We start from the raw sequence: 27,825 nt of genomic DNA on the forward strand, positions 1-27,825 counted from the left end.
CCTGAGACCAGAATCTATCATCATTGTTGTTCTTATCCAATAACATCCACCCACACTCCATTTTGCTTCTACATCTATGGAAGTGAAATAGTTGTTATTTCAAATTTCTATCCCAATGTGGTTCCCAGTCCCATTGCCTCCATCTCTCCAGTACGTCTCACCTCAGTGTGGATCAAGTCAGTCACCTTTGTTTCATGTACCTCGGCCTCCACTGGACCTCTGTGCTCCAGCTCCGGTGTCCTGCGCGCACCCCCACGCCCAGAGAGACCTCATCAACACACCAGCCAGAGTTGGAGGAGAAGAAGGCGGTTCTGGGAACATCAAACTCTCTGCTCTTGGCTCCTCATGTTCCGTTGTTCTTGGCTGCAGGTTTAAGCCGCTCTCTTTTGCAGCAGGAAACTGGCATTGGTCTGAGCAGGGTGACGGGGCAGGGAGTGGGAGAGAGGGAGAGGAGGGATCAGGCTAGATGGGTGTTGTTCTGGTTGTACTTTCCCAAGGTTTAACTTTCGTCAAAATTTGGTGAAGCTGTTGATCTGTGCTTTACTGTATTCACATCAAACACTTTCAAATCCGCTTCTGGAATTACATTTGAAGTTTGTCTTTTACTCAGCAGAGCCATCTGAGGTTGAACCAACACTTCAAACACAGCTGCAGGGCCCAGGTGTGAACACTTAGAGAAGTTAGAGCTTCTACTTCACATCAGTAACATCAGTGCCCAGCTTGTTGGGTACTAGTCATGTCCTGTGGGAAATTAGTCATCAAGGTCTAATAGGTAGTCTCAGTTTTACTGCCTTGGTAGCCACAGAAAACCAACATTCCTTTTGTTGTGGCTCTGATTCTCATCATGACAAAAGACAAAATGACATTAGGCTGCTTTTAATAACATTTACGTCTCCTAAAAACTCCTCTTACCACACTGTTGTAAGTGTTGCTAAGCCAAGTGTTAGCATGGCCAAAACCATCGTTATGTAAGACTTGTCAAGGAAATCACACACCACTGGAAGCAGCGCTGCTTACTTCAGAGCATCCGGCTTAACCTCTCTGGGGTATGTGGGACGGTAGCGTCCCACCTCATCAACAGCCAGTGAAAAAGTGCAAGGCGCCAAATTCAAAACAACAAAAATCCCATAATGAAAATTCCTCAAGCATACAAGTATTTTACACCATTTTAAAGATACAATTCTCGTTAATCCAGCCACAGTGTCTGATTTCAAAAAGGCTTTACAGCGAAAGCACCACCAACTCACAGAAAAACACAGCCATTTTTCCAGCCGAAGAGAGGAGTCACAAAAAGCACAAATAGAGATAAAATGAATCACTAACCTTTGATGATCTTCATTAGATGACACTCATAGGACTTTATGTTATACAATACATGTATGTTTTGTTCGATAAAGTGCATATTTATATTTTTTAAAATAATTTTACATTGGCGTGTTATGTACAGTAGTTCTAAAACATGCAGTGATTTTGCATGCCACATCAATTTACAGAAATACTAATCATAAATGTTGATGAAAATACAAGTGTTATACATGGAATTAGAGATATACTTCTCCTTAATGCAACTGCTGTGTCAGATTTCAAAAAGACTTTGCAGGAAAAAGCAAACCATTCAATAATCTGAGTACAGCGTTCAGACAACAAAGCAGCCAAAAAGATATCCGCCATATTGTGTAGTCAACATTAGTCAGAAATAGCATTATAAATATTCACTTACCTTTGATGGTCTTCATCAGAATGCACTCCCATGAATCCCAGTTCCACAATAAATGTTTGATTTGTTCGATAAAGTTCATAATTTATGTCCAAATGGCTTCTTTTGTTAGGGCGTTTGGTAAACAAATCCAAACGCGCGTTCAGAAAAGTTTTTAAAAAAAGAAAAAGTTCTGTTACAGCCCGTAGAAACTTGTCAAACTAAGTGTAAAATCAATCTTTAGGATGTTTTATCATAAATGTTCAATAATGTTCCAACCGGAGAATTCCATTGTCTGTAGAAAAGCAATGGAACGAGAGCCAACTCTCTTATGACCACGCGTCAGAGCCTGTGGCACTCTGCCAGACACCTGGCTCAATCCTCTCTCATTCCGCCCCCACTTCACAGTAGAAGCCTGAAACAACGTTCTAAAGACTGTTGACATCTAGTGGAAGCCTTAGGGAGTGCAATATGATCCCATTTACACTGTATATTGGAATGGCAAAGAGTTGAAAAACTACAAACCTCAGATTTCCCACTTCCTGGTTGTATTTTTCTCAGGTTTTTGCCTGCCATATGAGTTCTGTTATACTCACATACATCATTCAAACAGTTTTAGAATACTACTAATAATATGCATATATTAGCATCTGGGACAGAGTAGCAGGCAGTTTACTCTGGGCACCTTATTCATCCAAGCTACTCAATACTGCCCCCCCTGTCACCAAGAAGTTAAGCCAGCGCTGTAGTCATCCAAAATTAATTCATTGTTCTGTACACTGTTCTGACAATTTGGGAAGGGCAAAATTGAACCCTTAATTTTGTATGCAGCTGGGGTGGTTTGCCTGTCACGGCAGAGAAGAGCCCGTTAACAGAACATATAGAAGGGTTGGATTTTCAGACCGGGGTAGCTGGGAGCACTGCTAAATATTTTGGCATGGACCACAAGGTAAGAAAGATCCTTGAGTTGAGAGGCATCAAAGACAGCGACTTTGCTGAACTGTCTGTTCTACAGGGTCCATACGGTATGACGTTAACAGGACTCAGATTGTCTTTGCTGTTGGAGAACTGTAGAGCGTGCTTGACTAACTGTAGCAAGGTTATTGAACACATGCCGTTTAATGGAAATGACAGACAATGACTTCCCTAGAGAGAAATGAGTCCATGGAAAGGTTTTTCATTTCAGACTGTTATGGATTGTGTTACTTTAATAATCGGTGTCTGAAATTATAAACTCGTGGAACCTGCCCCTCCTTCTTTTACTTCAATGACAAAGGTGCTATCTATAACCATAAAGGGTTCTTTGGCTGTCCCAATAGGAGAACCCTTTGAAGAATCCCTTTTGGTTCCAGGTAGAACCCTTTTGGGTTCCATGTAGAACCCTTCCCACAGAGGGTTTTACATGGAACCCAAAATAGTTATACCTGGAGTGGCGCATTGGCGCATCGGTCAAAGGCTCTGCATCTTGCGGCAGGTAGCCTAGTGGTTGCTAGATTGAATCCCTGAGCTGACAATGTAAAAATCTGTCGTTATGCCCCTGAACACGGCAGTTAACCCACTGTTCCTAGGCCGTCATTGTAAATAAGAATTTGTTCTTAACTGACTTGCCTAGTTAAATAAAGGTTAAATAAATAATACAAGTTAAAAAATTCTAAGAGTGCATAGTAAAGATTTTTCCAGAGGCGCACCATTACCATGTGAGAAAAAAGTATTTTGACTCTTGAATCTTTATTGCATCACAATTAGTGGACAGTAAACAGGACTAACGACATGGTGCTACAGTGAGACGTCTGCAGCAGTCAGCGCTAGCTGGTAATTATATCTGATTACACTGTACAAAGCACTGCCAGTGGAGGCTCACAGCTCTGTGGAACCACTCAGCCATTGTGTTTAGTAACTTCTGCCTTTGCAGCATCTGGAAGCCGTCCAAGGCCACAAGCTGACTATTATTTCTCAACAACTTTGCAACAGAGTTTGAGTGAGTCTGAGAAAAACCAGTGCTACACACCGATTGAAGTTCTGCTTTATAACGACTTTGTAGGGACTCTTTTTATGGAGATTCTCCGGCGTTTGAGTGTTGGTAGTGCTGCAAGGGCGGTGTTGCTAGTTCTGTGAGAGAGCTACAGTGGACTGATTAGATGACTTGAGGAGGTTTTTGTGCTACAGGCCAGGACCCCTGTTCTGTGTGTGGACCCAAGTACACCCATACCAGAGCCATCTGATTCAGAGGGGTTGGGTTAAATGCGGAAGACACATTTCAGTTGAATGCATTCGGTTGTGCGACTGACTAGGTATCCCCCCTTTCCCTATGTTCAGTCCAACGCCCAGTGATCTGTCCCACCTTCCCCACATCCTGGCCCCTGAGGGCCCCGTGAAGGAGGAATGCTGAGGCTCTCTCTCTCTCTCTCTGTTACTCTTCTCTGGACCTAGATTCACTGAGGAGGGCTTGTGTTTGTTTTGGGGTTATTCCCTTTTTTCTCCTTGCTCTTTGTGTTCACTTAACATCACAGCTGCTCTCCCTCTCCTCTCTTTCTTCCTCTGTTTCTCCTCCTTTCCGTCCCTCGCTCTCTCCTCCACCAGTGCACACACGTTTGAATCACCTGGCCTTAACCTCCCAACCCCCATAACCCCCCTTGCAGGAGAAGAAAAAGAATAGCTCGGAGAAGACGTGGGCAGGAGAGAAAACCACAGTGGGTTTTTGGGAAGGTTGTTTTCTTCCCGACATTCCAGTCAAAGTGGCTGGAGTCCAGCCAGTATCTAGCTAGCTTAGACACAGTATCTCGCTTTCTCTCTACCTCCTCCTCTTATCAGTTCATACAGGGCTGGAGTGTATACAGTATACTTGCTCTTGTCTTACACAGAGCCTACAGTAGAGACCCAATGCGCAGGGCACATTGACATATACATTACTACATGAGGATGAACTTAGCCAAGGTACAGTTCATGACATTTCACTGTACCTTCTTTTGAGGATTAACTGTAGGGTCACTCGGTCTGGGTAAATTACTGGCATAATTAAGTAAAGTAATGACATGTATATTATCCGATATTGACAACAGAAACATCTTCAAATATGAAACCAGACATGTTCTCCGGATAAAGTTCCAAACCAGTCCCCCAAAACCTCAGACCGCCCAGTCCTCATTTAGTTCTTCTTTTTTATTTTTTTAATAATATGTTTATTATTTTCCAATAAAAAAATCTAATAAAAAAGACAGCAATACTAACAATGACATTCATTGTACTGTTGAATGGGATGGCCAATTTAGAGGACAAAACAAAACTTAACTCACACATACACAAAATAAAACTAAATCCTATTAGGTGGTACATGTATAAGAAGACAGCATATAGTCATTACAAGCAGTGTAGTTAAGCCAAAAATAAATATTGAGTGGAGTATAGCGCAGAGTAGCAGCAGATTGTCAACCCAGTTATGAAGCGGGACTAGACCATTTATCCACTATCGGCTGCCATATTTTGTAAAACATTGGACTTCTATTGGAGGTATTGTATCAAATCTTTTCCATATGTATTACATTCCCTAAATCCCGTAACCACATTTCAAAGGCAGGTACAGTCTCCAATTTCCAAAATTGCAATATGAGCCTTTTGGCTAATAGAGTACAAAGAGAGACCGCTTTCCCTTCCCGGCTATTCCCATCAACTGTACCAAACAGAGTGATCAATGGGTCTGGGGCTAGAACTCTATTGAAGGCATTAGATACTCGTTTAGTTCTTCAGCCAACCTTCCCTCACATGACATTCAGACCACAGACTCCCCGTGAAGAGAAAGGCCATTCCAGGTCACACGTCTGAAACGGGGAAAATATCCCAGAATCTGACAGGAAATAACAAATAAATAGACATTACCAACATTAAAAGACGAGTGAAAAAACATGAATGAACAATGAACACTTGTCTAAACACACTTGTCTAAACACACAACCTTGGTAAATGTCTGCTTAAGTTGATACAGGTCTGTGAGCCTCCTCTGGTCTGAAATGATTTCTTTCTCCAACTTTTTTGTCTGTTTTGTCATAGATGTGAGAGGAGATATAACTAGGTGGGCTATGTATTATTGTGAGAAAGCTAGCCTTTCAACAGCACCACAACCAGCTGAAAGATGCTTGCTCTAGCAAAGCAGGACATCCATTAACAGTGATATTGATTGTGGTCTCCACATTAGCAGCTAAATATGGAATAGTTCCTGAACAGTGTTATTGACTGTCCTCTCTATCTCTCTCTCTGTGTCTCTCTCTCTGTGTCTCTCTCTCTGTGTCTCTCTCTCTGTGTCTCTCTCTCTCTCTCTCTCTCTCTCTCTCTCTCTCTCTCTCTCTCTCTCTCTCTCTCTCTCTCTCTCTCTCTCTCTCTCTCTCTCTGTGTCTCCCTCTCTCTGTGTCTCTCTCTCTGTGTCTCTATCTCTTTCTCTCTATCTCTACCTCTCTCTCTCTCTCTCTCTCTCTCTCTCTCTCTCTCTCTCTCTCTCTCTCTCTCTCTCTCTCTCTCTCTCTCTCTCTCTCTCTCTCTCTCTCTCTCTCTCTCTCTCTCTCTTTCTCTCTCTCTGTTTCTCTCTCTCTATGTGTCTCTCTCTCTGTGTCTCTATCTCTGTGTCTCTATCTCTGTCTCTCTCTCTCTCTCTCTCTCTCTCTCTCTCTCTCTCTCTCTCTCTCTCTCTCTCTCTCTCTCTCTCTCTCTCTCTCTCTCTCTCTCTCTCTCTCTCTCTCTCTATGTGTCTCTCTCTCTGTGTCTCTCTCTGTGTGTCTCTCTCTGTGTTTCTCTCTCTCTGTGTCTCTCTCTGTGTGTCTCTCTCTGTGTTTCTCTCTCTCTCTCTCTCGCTTTTTCTTTCTCTCTGTCTCTCTCTCTCTCTATGTGTCTCTCTCTGTGTGTCTCTCTCTCTGTGTTTCTCTCTCTCTCTCTCCCTCTCTCTCCCTTATGTGTCTCTCTCAATTCAATTTAAGCGGTTTATTGGCATGGGAAACATGTGTTAACATTGCCGAAGCAAGTGAGGTAGATAATATACAAAAGTGAAATAAACAATAAAAATTAACAGTAAACATTACACATACAGAAGTTTCAAAACAATAAAGACATTACAAATGTCATTTTATATATATACAGTGTCTTAACAATGTACAAATGGTTAAAGGACACAAGATAAAATAAATGAGCATAAATATGGGTTGCATTTACAATGGTGTTTGTTCTTCACTGGTTGCCCTTTTCTCGTGGCAACAGGTCACAAATCTAGCTGCTGTGATGGCACACTGTGGAATTTCACCCAGTAGATATGGGAGTTTATCAAAATTGGATTTGTTTTCAAATTCTTTGTGGATCTGTGTAATCTGAGGGAAATATGTCTCTTTAACATGGTCATACATGGGGCAGGAGGTTAGGAAGTGCAGCTCAGTTTCCACCTCATTTTGTGTGCAGTGAGCACATAGCCTGTCTTCTGTTGAGAGCCATGTCTGCCTACGGCGGCCTTTCTCGATAGCAAGGCTATGCTCACTGAGTCTGTACATAGTCAAAGCTTTCCTTAAGTTTGGGTCAGTCACAGTGGTCAGGTATTCTGCCGCTGTGTACTCTCTGTTTAGGGCCAAATAGCATTCTAGTTTGCTCTGTTTTTTAAATTAATTATTTCCAATGTGTCAAGTAATTATCTTTTTGTTTTCTCATGATTTGGTTGGGTCTAATTGTGCTGCTGTCCTGGGGCTCTGTGGGGTGTGTTTGTGTTTGTGAACAAAGCCCCAGGACCAGCTTGCTTAGGGGACTCTTCTCCAGGTTCATCTCTCTGTAGGTGATGGCTTTGTTATGGAAGGTTTGGGAATCTCTTCCTTTTAGGTGGATGTAGAATTTAACGGCTCTTTTCTGGATTTTGATAATTAATGGGTATCGGCCTAATTCTGCTCTGCATTCATTTCTTTGGTGTTCTACGTTGTACACGGAAGATATTTTTGCAGAATTCTGCATGCAGAGTCTCAATTTGGTGTTTGTCCCATTTTGTGAAGTCTTGGTTGGTGATTAGACCCCAAGCCTCACAACCATAAAGGGCAATGGGCACTATGACTGATTCAAGTATTTTTAGCCAGATCCTAATTGGTATGTTGAAATTCATTTTCCTTTTGATGGCATAGAATGCCCTTCTCTCTCTGTGTGTTTCTCTATCTCTCTCTCCCACAGAGCCTGTGAATGGTGATGTGTTTGTGTTCTTCCACGAGGGGGCTCAGGGCTGTCTTGGGGTGCAGGGTCACTCCCTGTCCCTGTCCGAGTCCTGCGAGGATGACGCCCAGAAGTGGAAGTGGGTGACCCGGGGCCGACTCTTCAACCTAGGCTCCTCTCTGTGCCTGGGCCTGACAACAGGCAACTACAGCTCCAGGGAGGACACCTCCCTGCTGGGCGTCTACCCCTGTGACAGAGAGCCTCCCGGGGTCCGCTGGACCTGGTACTGTTCCCAGGTGTTGGAGAACCTCAACCTGTACATGCCGTCACCCTCGCACCCTGTCAACCCCTCCGCTAACGCCTCAGCGGTGGCCTCGGATGTCAAGCCCCCACGGGAGGGGCTCAAGTGGAGGCTCTTTGGGGACGATCAGGACCTTTGTTCTAGGAGCTATCGTGGTAAGTAGAAGAGCTTCTACTTTTGGTTTGCAAAGTAATTCTAGTGGATTACAAACGGTTGATGATGCTATTTTGGTACTCTTTCTCTGGTAAAGGGAAGTGTAAGTTGAACAAGTCATTCTGGTCAGTCTTGATTTTGTTTTGGTATGGGGGAGCAACAAGACGTCAATTCGACTCTGGTAGGAAAAGGGAGTCAGCCATTTTGCCATATCAAATCAAAATAAAATAAAATGTATTTATATAGCCCTTCGTACATCAGCTGATATCTCAGTGCTGTACAGAAACCCAGCCTAAAACCCCAAACAGCAAGCAATGCAGGTGTAGAAGCACAGTGGCTAGGAAAAACTCCCTAGAAAAGCCAAAACCTAGGAAGAAACCTAGAGAGGAACCAGGCTATGTGGGTTGGCCAGTCCTCTTCTGGCTGTGCCGGGTGGAGATTATAACAGAACATGGCCAAGATGTTGAAATGTTCATAAATGACCAGCATGGCCAAAAAATAATAATCACAGGCAGAACAGTTGAAACTGGAGGTGGACTGGGGACAGCAAGGAGTCATCATGCCAGGTAGTCCTGAGGCACGGTCCTAGGGCTCAGGTCCTCCGAGAGAGAGAAAGAGAGAATTAGAGAGAGCATACTTAAATTCACACAGGACACCAGATAGGATAGGTACTCCAGATATAACAAACTGATCCTAGCCCTCCGACACATAAACTACTGCAGCATAAATACTGGAGGCTGAGACAGGAGGGGTCAGGAGACACTGTGGCCCCATCCGATGACACCCCCGGACAGGGCCAAACAGGCAGGATATACAGTGCCTTGTGAAAGTATTCGGCCCCCTTGAACTTTGCGACCTTTTGCCACATTTCAGGCTTCAAACATAAAGATATAAAACTGTATTTTTTGTGAAGAATCAACAACAAGTGGGACACAATCATGAAGTGGAACGACATTTATTGGATATTTCAAACTTTTTTAACAAATGAAAAACTGAAAAATTGGGCGTGCAAAATTATTCAGCCCCCTTAAGTTAATACTTTGTAGCGCCACCTTTTGCTGCGATTACAGCTGTAAGTCGCTTGGGGTATGTCTCTATCAGTTTTGCACATCGAGAGATTGAAATTTTTTCCCATTCCTCCTTGCAAAACAGCTCGAGCTCAATGAGGTTGGATGGAGAGCATTTGTGAACAGCAGTTTTCAGTTCTTTCTACAGATTCTTGATTGGATTCAGGTCTGGACTTTGACTTGGCCATTCTAACACCTGGATATGTTTATTTTTGAACCATTCCATTGTAGATTTTGCTTTATTTTTTGGATCATTGTCTTGTTGGAAGACAAATCTCCGTCCCAGACTCAGGTCTTTTGCAGACTCCATCAGGTTTTCTTCCAGAATGGTCCTGTATTTGGCTCCATCCATATTCCCATCAATTTTAACCATCTTCCCTGTCCCTGCTGAAGAAAAGCAGGCTCAAACCATGATGCTGCCACCACCATGTTTAAAAGTGGGGATAGTGTGTTCAGGGTGATGCGCTGTGTTGCTTTTACGCCAAACATAACGCTTTGCATTGTTGCCAAAAAGTTCAATTTTGGTTTCATCTGACCAGAGCACCTTCTTCCACATGTTTGGTGTGTCTCCCAGGTGGCTTGTGGCAAATTTTAAACAACACTTTATATGGATATCTTTAAGAAATGGCTTTCGTCTTGCCACTCTTCCATAAAGGCCAGATTTGTGCAATATACGACTGATTGTTGTCTTATGGACAGTCTCCCACCTCAGCTGTAGATCTCTGCAGTTCATCCAGTGATCATGGGCCTCTTGGCTGCATCTCTGATCAGTCTTCTCCTTGTATGAGCTGAAAGTTTAGAGGGACGGCCAGGTCTTGGTAGATTTGCAGTGGTCTGATACTCCTTCCATTTCAATATTATCTCTTGCACAGTGCTCCTTGGGATGTTTAAAGCTTGGGAAATCTTTTTGTTTCCAAATCCGGCTTTAAACTTCTTCACTACAGTATTTCGGACCTGCCTGGTGTGTTCCTTGTTCTTCATGATGCTCTCTGCGCTTTTAACGGACCTCTGAGGCTATCACAGTGCAGGTGCATTTATACAGAAACTTGATTACACACAGGTGAATTGTATTTATCATCATTAGTCATTTAGGTCAACATTGGATCATTCAGAGATCCTCACTGAACTTCTGGAGAGAGTTTGCTGCACTGAAAGTAAAGGGGCTGAATAATTTTGCACGCCCAATTTTTCAGTTTTTGATTTGTTAAAAAAGTTTGAAATATCCAATAAAAATCGTTCCACTTCATGATTGTGTCCCACTTGTTGATTCTTCACAAAAAAATACAGTTTTATATCTTTATGTTTGAAGCCTGAAATGTGGCAAAAGTTCGCAAAGTTCAAGGGGGCTGAATACTTTCGCAAGGCACTGTAACCCCACCCACTTTGCAAAGCACAGCCCCAACACCACTAGAGGGATATCTTCAAACACCAACTTACCGTCCTGAGACAAGGCCGAGTATAGCCCACAAAGATCTCCGCCACGGCACAACCCAAGGGGGGGCGCCAACCCAAACAGGAAGATCACATCAGTGACTCAACCTACTCAAGTGACGCACCCCTCCTATGGATGGTATGAAAGAGCCCCAGTAAGCCAGTGACTCAGCCCCTGTAATAGGGTTAGAGGCAAAGAATCCTAGTGGAGAGAGGGGAACCGGCCAGGCAGAGACAGCAAGGGTGGTTCGTTGCTCCAGAGCCTTTCCGTTCACCTTCACACTCCTGGGCCAGACTACACTCAATCATATGACCCACTGAAGAGATGAGTCTTCAGTAAAGACTTAAAGGTTGAGACCGAGTTTACGTTTCTCACATGAGTAGGCAGACCATTCCATAAAAATGGAGCTCTATAGGAGAAATCCCTGCCTCCAGCTGTTTGCTTAGAAATTCTAGGGACAATTAGGAGGCTGCGTCTTGTAACCGTAGCGTACGTATAGGTATGTACGGCAGGACCAAATCAGAGAGATAGGTAGGGTTAGTCAGCTGTGTTGTACTGTTGAGGAGGGTACAGCATCTGTTCAGACGCATGCTGCAATTTTTTTTGCCCTGGGCCTCTCTGTCGACTGTATGACTGACTGGCAGTCCGCCAGCAAGATAGCTAAGGAAAGCCCTCTCGCTCTGTGTTTGTAAACTCAAGATGTAAACAGTGGAATGCCCTTGCCCTCACATAGCCTACAGTAGAGCTGGCTCATTAAACCGGAAATGATTGACACTGACCATACCGATCACTTATCGCAGGCATTTCGCTGATATTGTTCATTATGATACGTAGCCTGTACTAGAGAAACGTGAAGTTTGACATGAAGTAAGTCTGTTAATGTGGGTGATTGTTCATGGGACAGTTGATGGCTACAACCATCAGACTCGTAGTAAGTTAGTAGTTTAAAGGAAACGATTAAGAAACTTGTTGCACATTAATGTTATAAACTATCCTTCTATTTATCATTATTGCATCAATTCAGGCAATTTATCACAATGTGGATTTTTGTCCATATCACCCAGTTCTAGCCTACGTATGTTCGTGTTTACATAGGACCTAGGAGTTGAAGCCCCCCGCTGAAGGGATAACAGTGTGGTTTTGAAGCAAAGCCTCGTTTCCACTATTATTAGTAGTAGTATTATTATTCATGCAGATATCAAATGTTATTATTTAAGTTGCACAGACAGCCTTTCTGCTGGGCTTAGTCTTTGAAATACCGTCTCTAGCCTGTCTGACTGCAATTAAAACCAGATCTCCTACAACCTAAGTCCAGAAAACGACTTCTTTACTTTCCTCCTCTTTCTTTCCTCCTCTTTCTTTCCTCTCCTTCTTTACTTTCCTCCTCTTTCTTTCCTCTCCTTCTTTACTTTCATCCTATATCTTTCCTCTCCTTCTTTACTTTCCTCCTCTATTTTTCCTCTCCTTCTTTACTTTCCTCCTATATCTTTCCTCTCCTTCTTTACTTTCCTCCTCTATCTTTCCTCTCCTTCTTTACTTTCCTCCTCTATCTTTCCTCTCCTTCTTTACTTTCCTCCTATATCCTTCCTCTCCCTCTTTACGTTCCTCCTCTATCTTTCCTCTCCTTCTTTACTTTCCTCCTATATCCTTCCTCTCCCACTTTACGTTCCTCCTCTATCTTTCCCCTCCTTCTTTACTTTCCTCCTATATCCTTCCTCTCCTTCTTTACGTTTCTCCTCTATCTTTCCCCTCCTTCTTTTCTTTCCTCCTATATCCTTCCTCTCCCACTTTACGTTCCTCCTCTATCTTTCCCCTCCTTTACTTTCCTCCTATATCCTTCCTCTCCTTCTTTACGTTCCTCCTCTATCTTTCCCCTTCTTCTTTTCTTTCCTCCTATATCTTTCCTCTCCCTCTTTACGTTCCTCCTCTATCTTTCCCCTCCTTCTTTTCTTTCCTCCTATATCTTTCCCCTCCTTCTTTTCTTTCCTCCTCTATCTTTCCCCTCCTTCTTTTCTTTCCTCCTATATCTTCCCTCTCCTTCTTTACGTTCCTCCTCTATCGTTCCTCTCCTTTCTTTTGTTGGGAGGCAAAAGGCATTTGTAACTTTTAACTGCCATTCCGCACAACTTGCTTTTGTGAAGTCAACAGGCTGCTGAATAAAGAATGCCACGGACATTAGTCACCCCGCTGTGTAGCTAGCAGGCTAGCAGCTTGACACGAACCAGCCACTGGTGGAGAAGAGAGGGAAATTAAGGAGGGAGGGAACTTTCTAGGCCTTTCCCCCTTTTTAACACATATGCCCTACTTTCCATGGGTCTGGCTCGTTCTCTGTGTGTTTTGGTAACATCGCAGACGCCCTTCCAGTCCCTTTCTTTACAGCTCTTTCTCTCTACCGCTCTCATTCTCCCTTTCTTTCTTTCTCCCTTTCTCCCTCTCTCTCAATCCTTCCTCGCTCGCTCTCTTCCCTCTCCCGCTCTCTCTCTTTCTCCACCTTGTCTTGGAGAGTTGATTTGAGTTGTCCCCGCTGTCCTTTCCTTCATACCCCGCTGTCCAGTGGAATGCAGAGGCTACCGTGGCAACCCGTGGGCATTTTGTCAAACTGTGGAGATCAGGTTTCATTCAAGATAAAGTTCATTCAACTCTCAAAGAATAATGGAGTTTAGTTTATACATGGCAGTCTCATAATAGACTCGAAAAAATAACCAAAACAGCGGCTTATAAACTAAACTCAATATTTTATTATTTTAGAGAAAGTAGTAAAGAGTATCTTTCCTACCCTTGTCACTTGCTAGTGAAAATGAAAATGACTTTGTCTGGCATACTTTTTAGTTTGAGACAGTATATCGTTTTTATAAAGCTTTGTCCTGATGTATTTATTTTTCAGATGTAAATTGTTTGATTGTTTTTCCATTATCTGGTCTATTTTGGTTCATTGTTTACCTTTGATGGTCTTTCCCAAGCACACAGATTTGCTTGCTCAGTAAAAACTATCCACACAAATCAATTTGGGACAGAAAGTGGCGCTTCACTGCCAGTGCATCCTGGGATTTGAAGTCTTTCCATCGTGTGCCTTTGCAGAGATCTATACTATCCAGGGGAACTCTCACGGTAGGCCCTGCTACCTGCCCTTCATGTACGATAGCCAGTGGTTCCACAACTGCACCAGTATTGGCAGAGAGGACGGTCACCTGTGGTGTGCCACCACCTTCGACTATGGCAAGGACGAACTCTGGGGCTTCTGTCCTGTTAAGAGTGAGTCACCGTCTCACACAGCTATATTCCCCCTCCACCTCCTCCACACCCCCCCCCCCACACACACACACACACACACCACAGACTCTTTCTATGTCTCTCTCTCTATGACTTTTTCCCCCTTGCAATGACCTCTGTTTCTCCCTCCCCTCCCCTCTCTCTCCCACTCCCTCCCCCTCCCAGGCAATGACTGTGAGACGTTCTGGGACACAGACCCCCTGACAGACAGCTGCTACCAGTTCAACTTCCAGGCCACCCTGTCATGGAGCGAGGCTCGCATCAGCTGCCAACAGCAGGGGGCTGACCTGCTCAGTATCACCAAGCTGCATGAGCAGACCTACATCAACGGTAGGAGACCAGAGGAGAGTCTAAAATGCAGTCCTCTGTGCTACAACACGGGACCGCTTTTCTTCCTTATTCTCGCTTTGATGGAAATGTGTTTATAGGTCTGTTGTGAACTGGTATTAGACATTGCTGGTAAACAACTATGTATTATTAGCGTGTATAAGCCATTTACAAGCATACCTTACAATCAAGGGTTACCGTCTTTTCTCAACTCGCCTCTTCTCTAATAGTTTTAAAGAGGTGGAGTGTGATCTTGCCTCTGTTTATATGAGAACATCTTATGTTTTTAAGAGAAGTCTCTCCCCGCTGCTGTAGGTTTGCTGACTGGTTACAGTGCTGCTCTGTGGATCGGTCTGAATGACCTGGACATCACCGGAGGCTGGCAGTGGGGTGACTCCTCCCCGCTCAAATACCTCAACTGGGAGAATGGTGAGAGAACACTGTCTTTAACCCAACCCAACCTCAACCATCCTCAACAGTCTTTATAACACAACCTCAACCATCCTCAAACATCTTTCTAACCCAACCTCAACCATCCTCAACCGTCTTTTTAACCCAACCTCATCCATCCTCAACCGTCTTTTTAACACAACCTCAACCATCCTCAAACATCTTTCTAACCCAACCTCAACCATCCTCAACCGTCTTTTTAACCCAACCTCAACCATCCTCAACCGTCTTTTTAACCCAACCTCATCCATCCTCAACCGTCTTTTTAACACAACCTCAACCATCCTCAAACATCTTTCTAACCCAACCTCAACCATCCTCAACCGTCTTTTTAACCCAACCTCAACCATCCTCAACCGTCTTTTTAACCCAACCTCAACCATCCTCAAACATCTTTCTAACCCAACCTCAACCATCCTCAACCGTCTTTAACCCAACCTCAACCATCCTCAAACATCTTTCTAACCCAACCTAACCCAACCTCATCCATCCTCAACCATCATTTTAAAAGCAGATGGATGTTTATTGTCCTGAATCTTGCCCTGGAAGCAGAACTGAGCGATCTCCGCTAGATGGGCCAGCTGTAAAGTCAAAATTGACTAGATAGTAAAAATGTATGAAAACAGAAATTCTTTTTTTGGTCTTAATGTAAGGTTAGGGTTAGGCATTATGGTTAACAGCGTTAGGGTTATGGTTATGGTTAGGTTTAAAATCAGGTTGTATGACTTTGTGGCTGTGCCAGCAAGTGACCACTGCAGAGCTGCTTTCAGGGCAATATTCATGACAATAAATGCCAACCTGCTCCTTTTAACACAAACCAATCTCATCCCTCTTCAACCATCCTTTTAACCTTATCCGTCCTCAACCATCCTTTTAACCTTATCCGTCCTCAACCATCCTTTTAACCTTATCCATCCTCAACCATCCTTTTAACCTTATCCATCCTCAACCATCCTTTTAACCTCAACCATCCTTTTAACCTTATCCATCCTCAACCATCCTTTTAACCTCAACCATCCTTTTAACCTTATCCGTCCTCAACCATCCTTTTAACCTTATCCATCCTCAACCATCCTTTTAACCTCAACCATCCTTTTAACCTTATCCGTCCTCAACCATCCTTTTAACCTCAACCATCCTTTTAACCTTATCCGTCCTCAACCATCCTTTTAACCTCAACCATCCTTTTAACCTTATCCGTCCTCAACCATCCTTTTAACCTCAACCATCCTTTTAACCTTATCCGTCCTCAACCATCCTTTTAACCTCAACCATCCTTTTAACCTTATCCATCCTCAACCATTTTATTATTATTTTTTATTTATTTCACCTTTATTTAACCAGGTAGGCAAGTTGAGAACAAGTTCTCATTTACAATTGCAACCTGGCCAAGATAAAGCAAAGCAGTTCGACACATACAATGACACATGGAGTAAAACAAACATACAGTCAATAATACAGTAGAAAAATAAGTCTATATACGATGTGAGCAAATGAGGTGAGATAAGGGAGGTAAAGGCGAAAAAAGGCCATGATGGCGAAGTAAATACAATATAGCAAGTAAAACAGTGGAATGGTAGATTTGCAGTGGAAGAATGTGCAAAGTAGAAATAAAAATAATGGGGTGCAAAGGAGCAAAATAAATAAATAAAATAAAATAAATACAGTAGGGAAAGAGGTAGTTGTTTGGGCTAAATTATAGGTTGGCTAATAGGTGCAGTAGTCTGTGAGCTGCTCTGACAGCTGGTGCTTAAATCTAGTGAGGGAGATAAGTGTTTCCAGTTTCAGAGATTTTTGTAGTTCGTTCCAGTCATTGGCAGCAGAGAACTGGAAGGAGAGGCGGCCAAAGAAAGAATTGGTTTTGGGGGTGACCAGAGAGATATACCTGCTGGAGCGCATGCTACAGGTGGGTGATGCCATGGTGACCAGCGAGCAGAGATAAGGGGGGACTTTACCTAGCAGGGTCTTGTAGATGACATGGAGCCAGTGGGTTTGGCGACGAGTATGAAGCGTGGGCCAGCCAACGAGAGCGTACAGGTCGCAATGGTGGGTAGAATATGGGGCTTTGGTGACAAAGTGGATGGCACTGTGATAGACTGCATCCAATTTGTTGAGTAGGGTATTGGAGGCTATTTTGTAAATGACATCGCCGAAGTCGAGGATTGGTAGGATGGTCAGTTTTACAAGGGTATGTTTGGCAGCATGAGTGAAGCATGCTTTGTTGCGAAATAGGAAGCCAATTCTCAATTTAACTTTGGATTGGAGATGTTTGATGTGGGTCTGGAAGGAGAGTTTACAGTCTAACCAGACACCTAGGTATTTGTAGTTGTCCTCGTATGCTAAGTCAGAGCCGTCCAGAGTAGTGATGTTGGACAGGCGGGCAGGTACAGACAGCGATCTGTTTAAGAGCATGCATTTAGTTTTACTTGTATTTAAGAGCAATTGGAGGCCACGGAAGGAGAGTTGTATGGCATTGAAGCTTGCCTGGAGAGTTGTTAACACAGTGTCCAAAGAAGGGCCAGAAGTGTACAGAATGATGTCGTCTGCGTTGAGGTGGATCAGAGACTCACCAGCAGCAAGAGCGACATCATTGATGTATATAGAGAAGAGAGTCGGTCCAAGAATTGAACCCTGTGGCACCCCCATAGAGACTGCCAGAGGTCCGGACAGCAGACCCTCAGATTTGACACACTGAACTCTATCAGAGAAGTAGTTGGTGAACCAGGCGAGGTAATCATTTGAGAAACCAAGGCTGTCGAGTCTGCCGATGAGGATGTCGTGATTGACAGTTGAAAGCCTTAGCCAGAAGGGCTGCACAGTAATGTTTCTTATCAATGACGGTTAAGACATCGTTTAGGACCTTGAGCGTGGCTGAGGGGCACCCATGACCAGCTCTGAAACCAGATTGCATAGCAGAGAGGGTATGGTGAGATTCGAAATGGTCGGTAATCTGTTTGTTGACTTGGCTTTCATAGACTTTACAAAGGCAGGGTAGGATAGATACAGTGCCTTGCGAAAGTATTCGGCCCCCTTGAACTTTGCGACCTTTTGCCACATTTCAGGCTTCAAACATAAAGATATAAAACTGTATTATTTTGTGAAGAATCAACAACATGAAGAATCAACAACATGTGGGACACAATCATGAAGTGGAACGACATTTATTGCATGCCCAATTTTTCAGTTTTTGATCTGTTAAAAAAGTTTGAAATATCCAATAAATGTCGTTCCACTTCATGATTGTGTCCCACTTGTTGTTGATTCTTCACCAAAAAATACAGTTTTATATCTTTATGTTTGAAGCCTGAAATGTGGCAAAAGGTCGCAAAGTTCCAGGGGGCCGAATACTTTCGCAAGGCACTGTATAGTTCTGTAGCAGTTTGGGTCAAGAGTGTCCCCCCCTTTGAAGAGGGGGATGACCACAGCTGCTTTCCAGTCTTTGGAAATCTCAGACGACACGAAAGAGAGGTTGAACAGGCTAGTAATAGGGGTGGCAACAATTTCGGCAGATAATTTTAGAAAGAAAGGGTCCAGATTGTTTAGCCCGGCTGATTTGTAGGGGTCCATTGATGTTTGCTCCGGAATCGACATAAGCCGATAGTCACACGGATAGCAGCTAGCTAGCTGCGAGATCCAGGTATAGATGTCCAGAGCTTGCGGTTGAAATCCGGGGACATGGAAAGAAAAATAGGTCCGGTATGTTCCGGTCCGAGCCGCGCCATACAAAACTGGCAATAGATTTTTGAGCTAAAGGATAGCTGATGACCACAAACCGTGGTTAGCTGAATACTAACGATTAACCAGTAAAGAAGCTAACTAGCTTCTGATTAGCTTCTGGATAGCTTCTGGCTAGCTTCTGGCTAGCTTCTGGTTAGCTTCTTTGGAAGATTACAGAGTTGAGGTAAATAATACTTGTTTTATAAATTGGTGAGGCGGGTTGCAGGAGAGTGTTTTGAAGATGAGTTTATGGAAAATAAAAAAAATATATATAAAAAGGTATGCGAAGAAAGTTGTAAATATATATATATACGGGACACCACAAGGACAAAAGACGTCTGACTGCTATGCCATCTTGATGATTGACCATCCTTTTAACCCAACCTCATCCATCCTCAACCATCCTTTTAACCTTATCCGTCCTCAACCATCCTTTTAACCTTATCCATCCTCAACCATCCTTTTAACCTTATCCATCCTCAACCATCCTTTTAACCCAACCCAACCTCTACCATCTGTTTACAACACTAACACCACAGACTACACAGAGAACTTCTAAGCTGTCTCTTCTTTCTATCTCCCAATATTAATTCTATTTAAATCCCAGACCAGCCGAGCCATGTGGAGGAGGTGAACTGTGCGGTGATCAGGACAGAGTCGTCTGGCCGCTGGCAGAACAGAGACTGCTCTGTAGCCCTTCCCTACGTCTGTAAGAAGAGACCCAATGCCACCCTGGACCCCTTCACCACCGGTTCGTCTGTCTAGTCACCGGTCGAGACTCTAGACCTCCATATCAAATCCTCCCTGCTAAAGCTTTTACAGATGTTGGAGCTTGATTTGAGAAAGGAAAGGAAAGGCACATTTGTTGTGTATTTGAGTTTTAAAAAGGCTTCTAATGTTTGTAATTTCCACTTTCAAATTTCAGATTTGATTTTCCTTTACCAAAAATCCCCTGCAAACTGTACATTTGTTACAATCCACATAACAATTCACATTTCCTGTTGCTGCAGGATTATTTTCCCTCTGTAGCAAACAGGCTCAAATTAAGATCCTACATCTGTAGCTTGTTGTTTCATGGACAGTTACATACACTGTATGTGAGTAGTTACAGTTTTAAAAAAGACATCCTAGATTTGTGTAGCCATTGGGTTATATGCTCTCTACTGTATTAACAAATAGTTAATATAGGATATATTTCCCTTCTGTTTGCTCTCTGTCTCTGCTCTGTGGGCTGCAGACTCGTGGGCGGATGATGAGAAGTACGAGTGTGATGTGGGCTGGCAGGCGTTCCAGGCAGGCTGCTACAGACTGACGTCAGAGAAGGTGAACTGGGACACTGCTCAGAAAACCTGTCAGAAAATGGAGGCCAACCTGGTCAGCCTCCACACCCTGCCTGAACTAGAGTTCATCATCAACAACATCAAGCGAGGTACACAGATAATGCAGTATGTCACGGTAAGGTACCTCAACCTGAAGACAGGCAGCTACACAGACACTACAATACTGTACATGTCATAGAAACAGGCTTCAACTTCGGTGTCGAGCAGTTTCTCTCATAGGAGACATTTGATCTGGTTTCTTGTTTGTGTTTATATATAGCACATATGTACAACTTTTACATTTACATTTACATTTAAGTCATTTAGCAGACGCTCTTATCCAGAGCGACTTACAAATTGGTGCATTCACCTTATGACATCGAGTGGAACAGTCACTTTACAATAGTGCATCTAAATCTTAAAGGGGGGGGTGAGAGGGATTACTTATCCTATCCTAGGTATTCCTTAAAGAGGTGGGGTTTCAGGTGTCTCCGGAAGGTGGTGATTGACTCCGCTGTCCTGGCGTCGTGAGGGAGTTTGTTCCACCATTGGGGGGCCAGAGCAGCGAACAGTTTTGACTGGGCAGAGCGGGAGCTGTACTTCCTCAGTGGTAGGGAGGCGAGCAGGCCAGAGGTGGATGAACGCAGTGCCCTTGTTTGGGTGTAGGGCCTGATCAGAGCCTGGAGGTACTGAGGTGCCGTTCCCCTCACAGCTCCGTAGGCAAGTACCATGGTCTTGTAGCGGATGCGAGCTTCAACTGGAAGCCAGTGGAGAGAACGGAGGAGCGGGGTGACGTGAGAGAACTTGGGAAGGTTGAACACCAGACGGGCTGCGGCGTTCTGGATGAGTTGAAGGGGTTTAATGGCACAGGCAGGGAGCCCAGCCAACAGCGAGTTGCAGTAATCCAGATGGGAGATGACAAGTGCCTGGATTCGGACCTGCGCCGCTTCCTGTGTGAGGCAGGGTCGTACTCTGCGGATGTTGTAGAGCATGAACCTACAGGAACGGGCCACCCCCTTGATGTTGGTTGAGAACGACAGGGTGTTGTCCAGGATCACGCCAAGGTTCTTAGCGCTCTGGGAGGAGGACACAATGGAGTTGTCAACCGTGATGGCGAGATCATGGAACGGGCAGTCCTTCCCCGGGAGGAAGAGCAGCTCCGTCTTGCCGAGGTTCAGCTTGAGGTGGTGATCCGTCATCCACACTGATATGTCTGCCAGACATGCAGAGATGCGATTCGCCACCTGGTCATCAGAAGGGGGAAAGGAGAAGATTAATTGTGTGTCGTCTGCATAGCAATGATAGGAAAGACCATGTGAGGTTATGACAGAGCCAAGTGACTTGGTGTATAGCGAGAATAGGAGAGGGCCTAGAACAGAGCCCTGGGGGACACCAGTGGTGAGAGCGCGTGGTGAGGAGACAGATTCTCGCCACGCCACCTGGTAGGAGCGACCTGTCAGGTAGGACGCAATCCAAGCGTGGGCCGCGCCGGAGATGCCCAACTCGGAGAGGGTGGAGAGGGAGGATCTGATGGTTCACAGTATCGAAGGCAGCCGATAGATCTAGAAGGATGAGAGCAGAGGAGAGAGAGTTAGCTTTAGCAGTGCGGAGCGCCTCCGTGATACAGAGGAGAGCAGTCTCAGTTGAATGACTAGTCTTGAAACCTGACTGATTTGGATCAAGAAGGTCATTCAGAGAGAGATAGCGGGAGAGCTGGCCAAGGACGGCACGTTCAAGAGTTTTGGAGAGAAAAGAAAGAAGGGATACTGGTCTGTAATTGTTGACATCGGAGGGATCGAGTGTAGGTTTTTTCAGAAGGGGTGCAACTCTCGCTCTCTTGAAGACAGAAGGGACGTAGCCAGCGGTCAGGGATGAGTTGATGAGCGAGGTGAGGTAAAGGAGAAGGTCTCCGGAAATGGTCTGGTGAAGAGAGGAGGGGATAGGGTCAAGCGGGCAGGTTGTTGGGCGGCCGGCCGTCACAAGACGCGAGATTTCATCTGGAGAGAGAGGGGAGAAAGAGGTCAGAGCACAGGGTAGGGCAGTGTGAGCAGAACCAGCGGTGTCGTTTGACTTAGCAAACGAGGATCGGATGTCGTCGACCTTCTTTTCAAAATGGTTGATGAAGTCATCTGCAGAGAGGGAGGAGGGGGGAGGGGGAGGAGGATTCAGGAGGGAGGAGAAGGTGGCAAAGAGCTTCCTAGGGTTAGAGGCAGATGCTTGGAATTTAGAGTGGTAGAAAGTGGCTTTAGCAGCAGAGACAGAGGAGGAAAATGTAGAGAGGAGGGAGTGAAAGGATGCCAGGTCCGCAGGGAGGCGAGTTTTCCTCCATTTCCGCTCGGCTGCCCGGAGCCCTGTTCTGTGAGCTCACAATGAGTCATCGAGCCACGGAGCGGGAGGGGAGGACCGAGCCGGCCTGGAGGATAGGGGACATAGAGAGTCAAAGGATGCAGAGAGGGAGGAGAGGAGGGTTGAGGAGGCAGAATCAGGAGATAGGTTGGAGAAGGTTTGAGCAGAGGGTAGAGATGATAGGATGGAAGAGGAGAGAGTAGCGGGGGAGAGAGAGCGAAGGTTGGGACGGCGCGATACCATCCGAGTAGGGGCAGTGTGGGAGGTGTTGGATGAGAGCGAGAGGGAAAAGGATACAAGGTAGTGGTCGGAGACTTGGAGGGGAGTTGCAATGAGGTTAGTGGAAGAACAGCATCTAGTAAAGATGAGGTTGAGCGTATTGCCTGCCTTGTGAGTAGGGGGGGAAGGTGAGAGGGTGAGGTCAAAAGAGGAGAGGAGTGGAAAGAAGGAGGCAGAGAGGAATGAGTCAAAGGTAGACGTGGGGAGGTTAAAGTCGCCCAGAACTGTGAGAGGTGAGCCGTCCTCAGGAAAGGAGCTTATCAAGGCATCAAGCTCATTGATGAACTCTCCGAGGGAACCTGGAGGGCGATAAATGATAAGGATTGTTAAGCTTGAAAGGGCTGGTAACTGTGACACCATGGAATTCAAATGAGGCGATAGACAGATGGGTAAGGGGAGAAAGAGAGAATGACCACTTGGGAGAGATGAGGATCCAGGTGCCACCACCCCGCTGACCAGAAGCTCTCGGGGTGTGCGAGAACACGTGGGCGGACGAAGAGAGAGCAGTAGGAGTAGCAGTGTTGTCTGTGGTGATCCATGTTTCCGTCAGTGCCAAGAAGTCGAGGGACTGGAGGGAGGCATAGGCTAAGATGAACTCTGCCTTGTTGGCCGCAGATTGGCAGTTCCAGAGGCTACCGGAGACCTGGAACTCCACGTGGGTCGTGCGTGCTGGGACCACCAGATTAGGGTGGCCGCGGCCACGCGGTGTGGAGCGTATGTATGGTCTGTGCAGAGAGGAGAGAACAGGGATAGACAGACACATAGTTGACAGGCTACAGAAGAGGCTACGCTAATGCAAAGGAGATTGGAATGACAAGTGGACTACACGTCTCGAATGTTCAGAAAGTTAAGCTTACGTAGCAAGAATCTTATTGACTAAAATGATTAAAATGATACAGTACTGCTGAAGTAGGCTAGCTGGCAGTGGGTGCGTTGTTGACACTACACTAATCAAGTCGTTCCGTTGAGTGTAATAGTTTCAGGTTGTTTACCTGAAACAACAAAAATGAAATGAAATAAAAAAGATACAGTACCAGTCAAAAGTATTGGAAAGTTTTTGATTAGTAGATGATTCCATATGTGTTATTTCATAGCTTTGATGTCTTCCCTATTATTCTACAAAGTGGAAATAAGGAAAAGCCCTTGAATGAGTAGGTGTGTCCAAACGGTTTGACTGGTACTGTATATAATAAGTTATTTACAACTTTTTTCACCACCCCACTATAAGGACAGGGGTTGGTATACTGTAGTTACACCCTACTTACACTCTTACAACCTAAACGGGTTCTTCGGCTGTCCTCATTGGAAAAACCTTTTTGGTTCCAGCTGGAAAGAACCCTTTTAGTTCCAAGTCGAATCCTTTTGTGTTCAAGCTAGAACCCTTTCCACGGAGTGCTCTACATAGAACCCTTAAGGGTTGTACCTAAAAATGCTTCTCCTATGGGGACAACCGAAGAACCCTTTAGGAACACTTTAGTTGAAGCGTGTCTAATACTCCACTCCACTCACTGCTTCTCCCATCTTGTTTCTGTCCTAATGTGCTTGCCGTAGTGTCTCCTCCTCCCTGCTCTGTGATAGTAATCGTCATATCTCTGTGTGTCAGATGTGGAGGAGCTGTGGATTGGTCTCCATGACACGGCTATGCAAATGGACTTCCAGTGGACAGACCACACGCCCGTCATCTTCACTTACTGGCATCCCTTTGAGCCCAACAACTTCCAAAACACCCCCGAGGACTGTGTCACCATCTGGGGACCCGTGAGTGACCCTTTGGCCTTTGACCCCTATAGTCTGGACCCTTCGCCATCTCACAGCTGTGTGTTCTCACTGCCAGCAAGCCTCCTTTACGGAACACTATTGTTTATACTCTGCAGCTGTGTCCTCTCTCTTTCTCTGTGTGTGCGTCTGTGCGTGTGTGTGTGTGTGTGTACAGGAAGGCCGCTGGAATGACAGTCCCTGTAACCAGACCCTGCCGTCCATCTGTAAGAAAGCAGCCCAGAAGACTGACGGACAGGCACAGGACCACCGGTGCAAACCAGTAAGATTTACTATAGTCGCTTTCTTTATTTCGCTCTTTCTACGTTCTCTTTTTCCCTCTCTCTTTGTCTCTCCTCTCTTTCTCTCTATCTTGCTCCCCCCCTCTCTATTTTTTTCTCTCACTCCTTCTCCCAATATCTCTCTCTCTCTCTTTCTCTCTCGGTCACTACTTTCTCCCTCTCTCTCTCTCTCTCTCTCTCTCTCTCTCTCTCTCTCTCTCTCTTTCTCACTCCTTCCTCTCAATCTGTGTTTCTTCGTCTCTGTCCCTCTCTCTGTCTGTCTAGAAAGGTTCTATTCACAGTTCTAGCAGCGTCACGCTGTTCTAACTCCAGATGCAGACAGTCAGCACTGGCACTCTGAATGCAGATTGTGAATATTTGAGTGCACCCCCTCACACTCTGCCCCCCTCCCTGTACACCCCTCACCCCTCCACCTTCCGCCCCTCTGCCCTCTGACCACCCCTCCGCCCCAGTCTGTATTTGCTCTGAATCACCCCCTCAGGGCCAGGAAGGTCAGCCAGACACCCTACCCCAGACAGCCCCACAAATGTGTTCACATTCACAAAAATACCCACACACAAATGAACCATATCCACAGGTCTCACATCTGGTTAACCCATCTCTCTCTTTTTCGTTCTTTCTTTCTTTCCTTCTTTCCTTCTTTCTTTCTTTATTTCCTTCTTTCTTTTCTTTCTTTCTTTCTTTCTTTCCTTCTTTTTTCTTTCTTTCCTTCTTTCCTTCTTTTTTCTTTCTTTCCTTCTTTCCTTCTTTTTCTTTTTTCCTTCTTTTTTCTTTCTTTCCTTCTTTTTTCTTTCTTTCCTTCTTTCCTTCTTTTTTCTTTCTTTCCTTCTTTCTTTCTTTCCTTCTTTCTTTCCTTCTTTCCTTCTTTCTTTCCTTCTTTCCTTCTTTCTTTCTTTCTTTCCTTCTTTCCTTCTTTCCTTCTTTCCTTCTTTCCTTCTTTATTTCCTTCTTTCTTTATTTCTTTCTTTCCTTCTTTCTTTCCTTCTTTCTTTCTTTCTTTCTTTTCTTTCTTTCCTTCTTTCTTTCCTTCTTTCTTTCCTTCTTTCCTTCTTTCTTTCCTTCTTTATTTCCTTCTTTCTTTGCTTCTTTCCTTCTTTCTTTCCTTCCTTCTTTCCTTCTTTCCTTCTTTCCTTCTTTATTTCCTTCTTTCTTTCTTTCTTTCTTTCTTTCTTTCCTTCTTTCCTTCTTTCTTTCTTTTCTTTCTTTCCTTCTTTCTTTCCTTCTTTCCTTCTTTCCTTCTTTCTTTCCTTCTTTATTTCCTTCTTTCTTTGCTTCTTTCTTTCTTTCCTTCTTTCCTTCTTTCTTTCTTTATTTCCTTCTTTCTTTTCTTTCTTTCTTTCTTTCTTTCCTTCTTTTTTCTTTCTTTCCTTCTTTCTTTCTTTCCTTCTTTCTTTCCTTCTTTCCTTCTTTCTTTCCTTCTTTCCTTCTTTCTTTCTTTCTTTCCTTCTTTCCTTCTTTCCTTCTTTCCTTCTTTATTTCCTTCTTTCTTTATTTCTTTCTTTCCTTCTTTCTTTCCTTCTTTCCTTCTTTCTTTCTTTCTTTCTTTTCTTTCTTTCCTTCTTTCTTTCCTTCTTTCTTTCCTTCTTTCCTTCTTTCTTTCCTTCTTTATTTCCTTCTTTCTTTGCTTCTTTCCTTCTTTCTTTCCTTCCTTCTTTCCTTCTTTCCTTCTTTCCTTCTTTATTTCCTTCTTTCTTTCTTTCTTTCTTTCTTTTCTTTCTTTCCTTCTTTCTTTCCTTCTTTCCTTCTTTCCTTCTTTCTTTCCTTCTTTATTTCCTTCTTTCTTTGCTTCTTTCTTTCTTTCCTTCTTTCCTTCTTTCTTTCCTTCTTTCTTTCCTTCTTTATTTCCTTCTTTCTTTCCTTCTTTCTTTCCTTCTTTCTTTATTTCTTTATTTCCTTCTTTCTTTCCTTCTTTCCTTCTTTCTTTCTTTTCTTTCTTTCCTTCTTTCTTTCCTTCTTTCCTTCTTTCCTTCTTTCTTTCCTTCTTTATTTCCTTCTTTCTTTCCTTCTTTCTTTCCTTCTTTATTTCCTTCTTTATTTCCTTCTTTCCTTCTTTCTTTCTTTTCTTTCTTTCCTTCTTTCTTTCCTTCTTTCCTTCTTTCCTTCTTTCTTTCCTTCTTTATTTCCTTCTTTCTTTGCTTCTTTCTTTCTTTCCTTCTTTCCTTCTTTCTTTCCTTCTTTCTTTCCTTCTTTATTTCCTTCTTTCTTTCCTTCTTTCTTTCCTTCTTTCTTTATTTCTTTATTTCCTTCTTTCTTTCCTTCTTTCCTTCTTTCTTTCTTTTCTTTCTTTCTTTCTTTCTTTCCTTCTTTTTTCTTTCTTTCTTTCCTTCTTTCTTTCCTTCTTTCTTTCCTTCTTTCCTTCTTTCCTTCTTTCTTTCCTTCTTTCTTTCCTTCTTTCTTTCTTTCCTTCTTTCTTTCCTTCTTTCCTTCTTTATTTCCTTCTTTCTTTGCTTCTTTCTTTCCTTCTTTCCTTCTTTCTTTCCTTCTTTCTTTCCTTCTTTCCTTCTTTCTTTCCTTCTTTCTTTCTTTCCTTCTTTATTTCCTTCTTTCTTTGCTTCTTTCTTTCCTTCTTTCTTTCCTTCCTTTTCTTTTTCTTTCTTTCTTTCTTTCCTTCTTTCCTTCTTTCCTTCTTTCTTTCCTTCTTTCCTTATTTCTTTCCTTCTTTCTTTCCTTCTTTCTTTCTTTCTTTCTTTCTTTCCTTATTTCTTTCCTTCTTTCTTTCTTTCTTTCTTTCTTTCTTTCTTTCTTTCCTTCTTTCCTTCTTTCTTTCTTTCTTTCTTTTCTTTCCTTCTTTTTTTCTTTCTTTCTTTCTTCTTTCTTTCTTTCTTTCTTTCTTTCTTTTTCTTTCCTTCTTTCCTTCTTTCTTTCTTTTCTTTCTCTTTCTTTCCTTCTTTTTTCTTTCTTTCTTTCCTTCTTTCTTTCTTTCTTTCTTTCTTTCCTTCTTTCTTTCCTTCTTTCCTTCTTTCTTTCTTTTCTTTCTCTTTCTTTCCTTCTTTTTTCTTTCTTTCTTTCCTTCTTTCCTTCTTTCTTTCCTTCTTTCTTACCTTCTTTCTTTCCTTCTTTCCTTCTTTCCTTCTTTATTTCCTTCTTTCTTTGCTTCTTTCTTTCCTTCTTTCTTTCCTTCTTTCCTTCTTTCTTTCCTTCTTTCCTTCTTTCTTTCCTTCCTTCTTTCTTTCCTTCTTTCTTTCTTTCTTTCTTTCTTTCTTTCTTTCTTTCTTTCTTTCTTTCTTTCTTTCTTTCTTTCTTTCTTTCTTT

At 43.7% G+C, this 27,825-nt stretch overlaps 1 protein-coding gene across 1 annotated transcript in view; it reads left to right on the plus strand.

Annotated features, from left to right (window-relative positions):
* The window catches only part of LOC123999709 (C-type mannose receptor 2-like), a 59,688-nt gene that overhangs the window by 2,843 nt on the left and 29,020 nt on the right, over positions 1-27,825 (plus strand). The window contains exons 2-9 of the mRNA XM_046305716.1: positions 7,877-8,311; positions 13,887-14,060; positions 14,244-14,408; positions 14,721-14,834; positions 19,180-19,323; positions 19,810-20,001; positions 24,120-24,274; positions 24,450-24,554. Coding sequence (XP_046161672.1) covers positions 7,877-8,311; positions 13,887-14,060; positions 14,244-14,408; positions 14,721-14,834; positions 19,180-19,323; positions 19,810-20,001; positions 24,120-24,274; positions 24,450-24,554 — 1,484 coding nt within the window. The remainder of the gene's footprint in view (positions 1-7,876; positions 8,312-13,886; positions 14,061-14,243; positions 14,409-14,720; positions 14,835-19,179; positions 19,324-19,809; positions 20,002-24,119; positions 24,275-24,449; positions 24,555-27,825) is intronic.

The sequence above is a fragment of the Oncorhynchus gorbuscha genome, linkage group LG16, assembly GCF_021184085.1.
Source record: "Oncorhynchus gorbuscha isolate QuinsamMale2020 ecotype Even-year linkage group LG16, OgorEven_v1.0, whole genome shotgun sequence".
Lineage (NCBI taxonomy): Eukaryota > Metazoa > Chordata > Actinopteri > Salmoniformes > Salmonidae > Oncorhynchus > Oncorhynchus gorbuscha.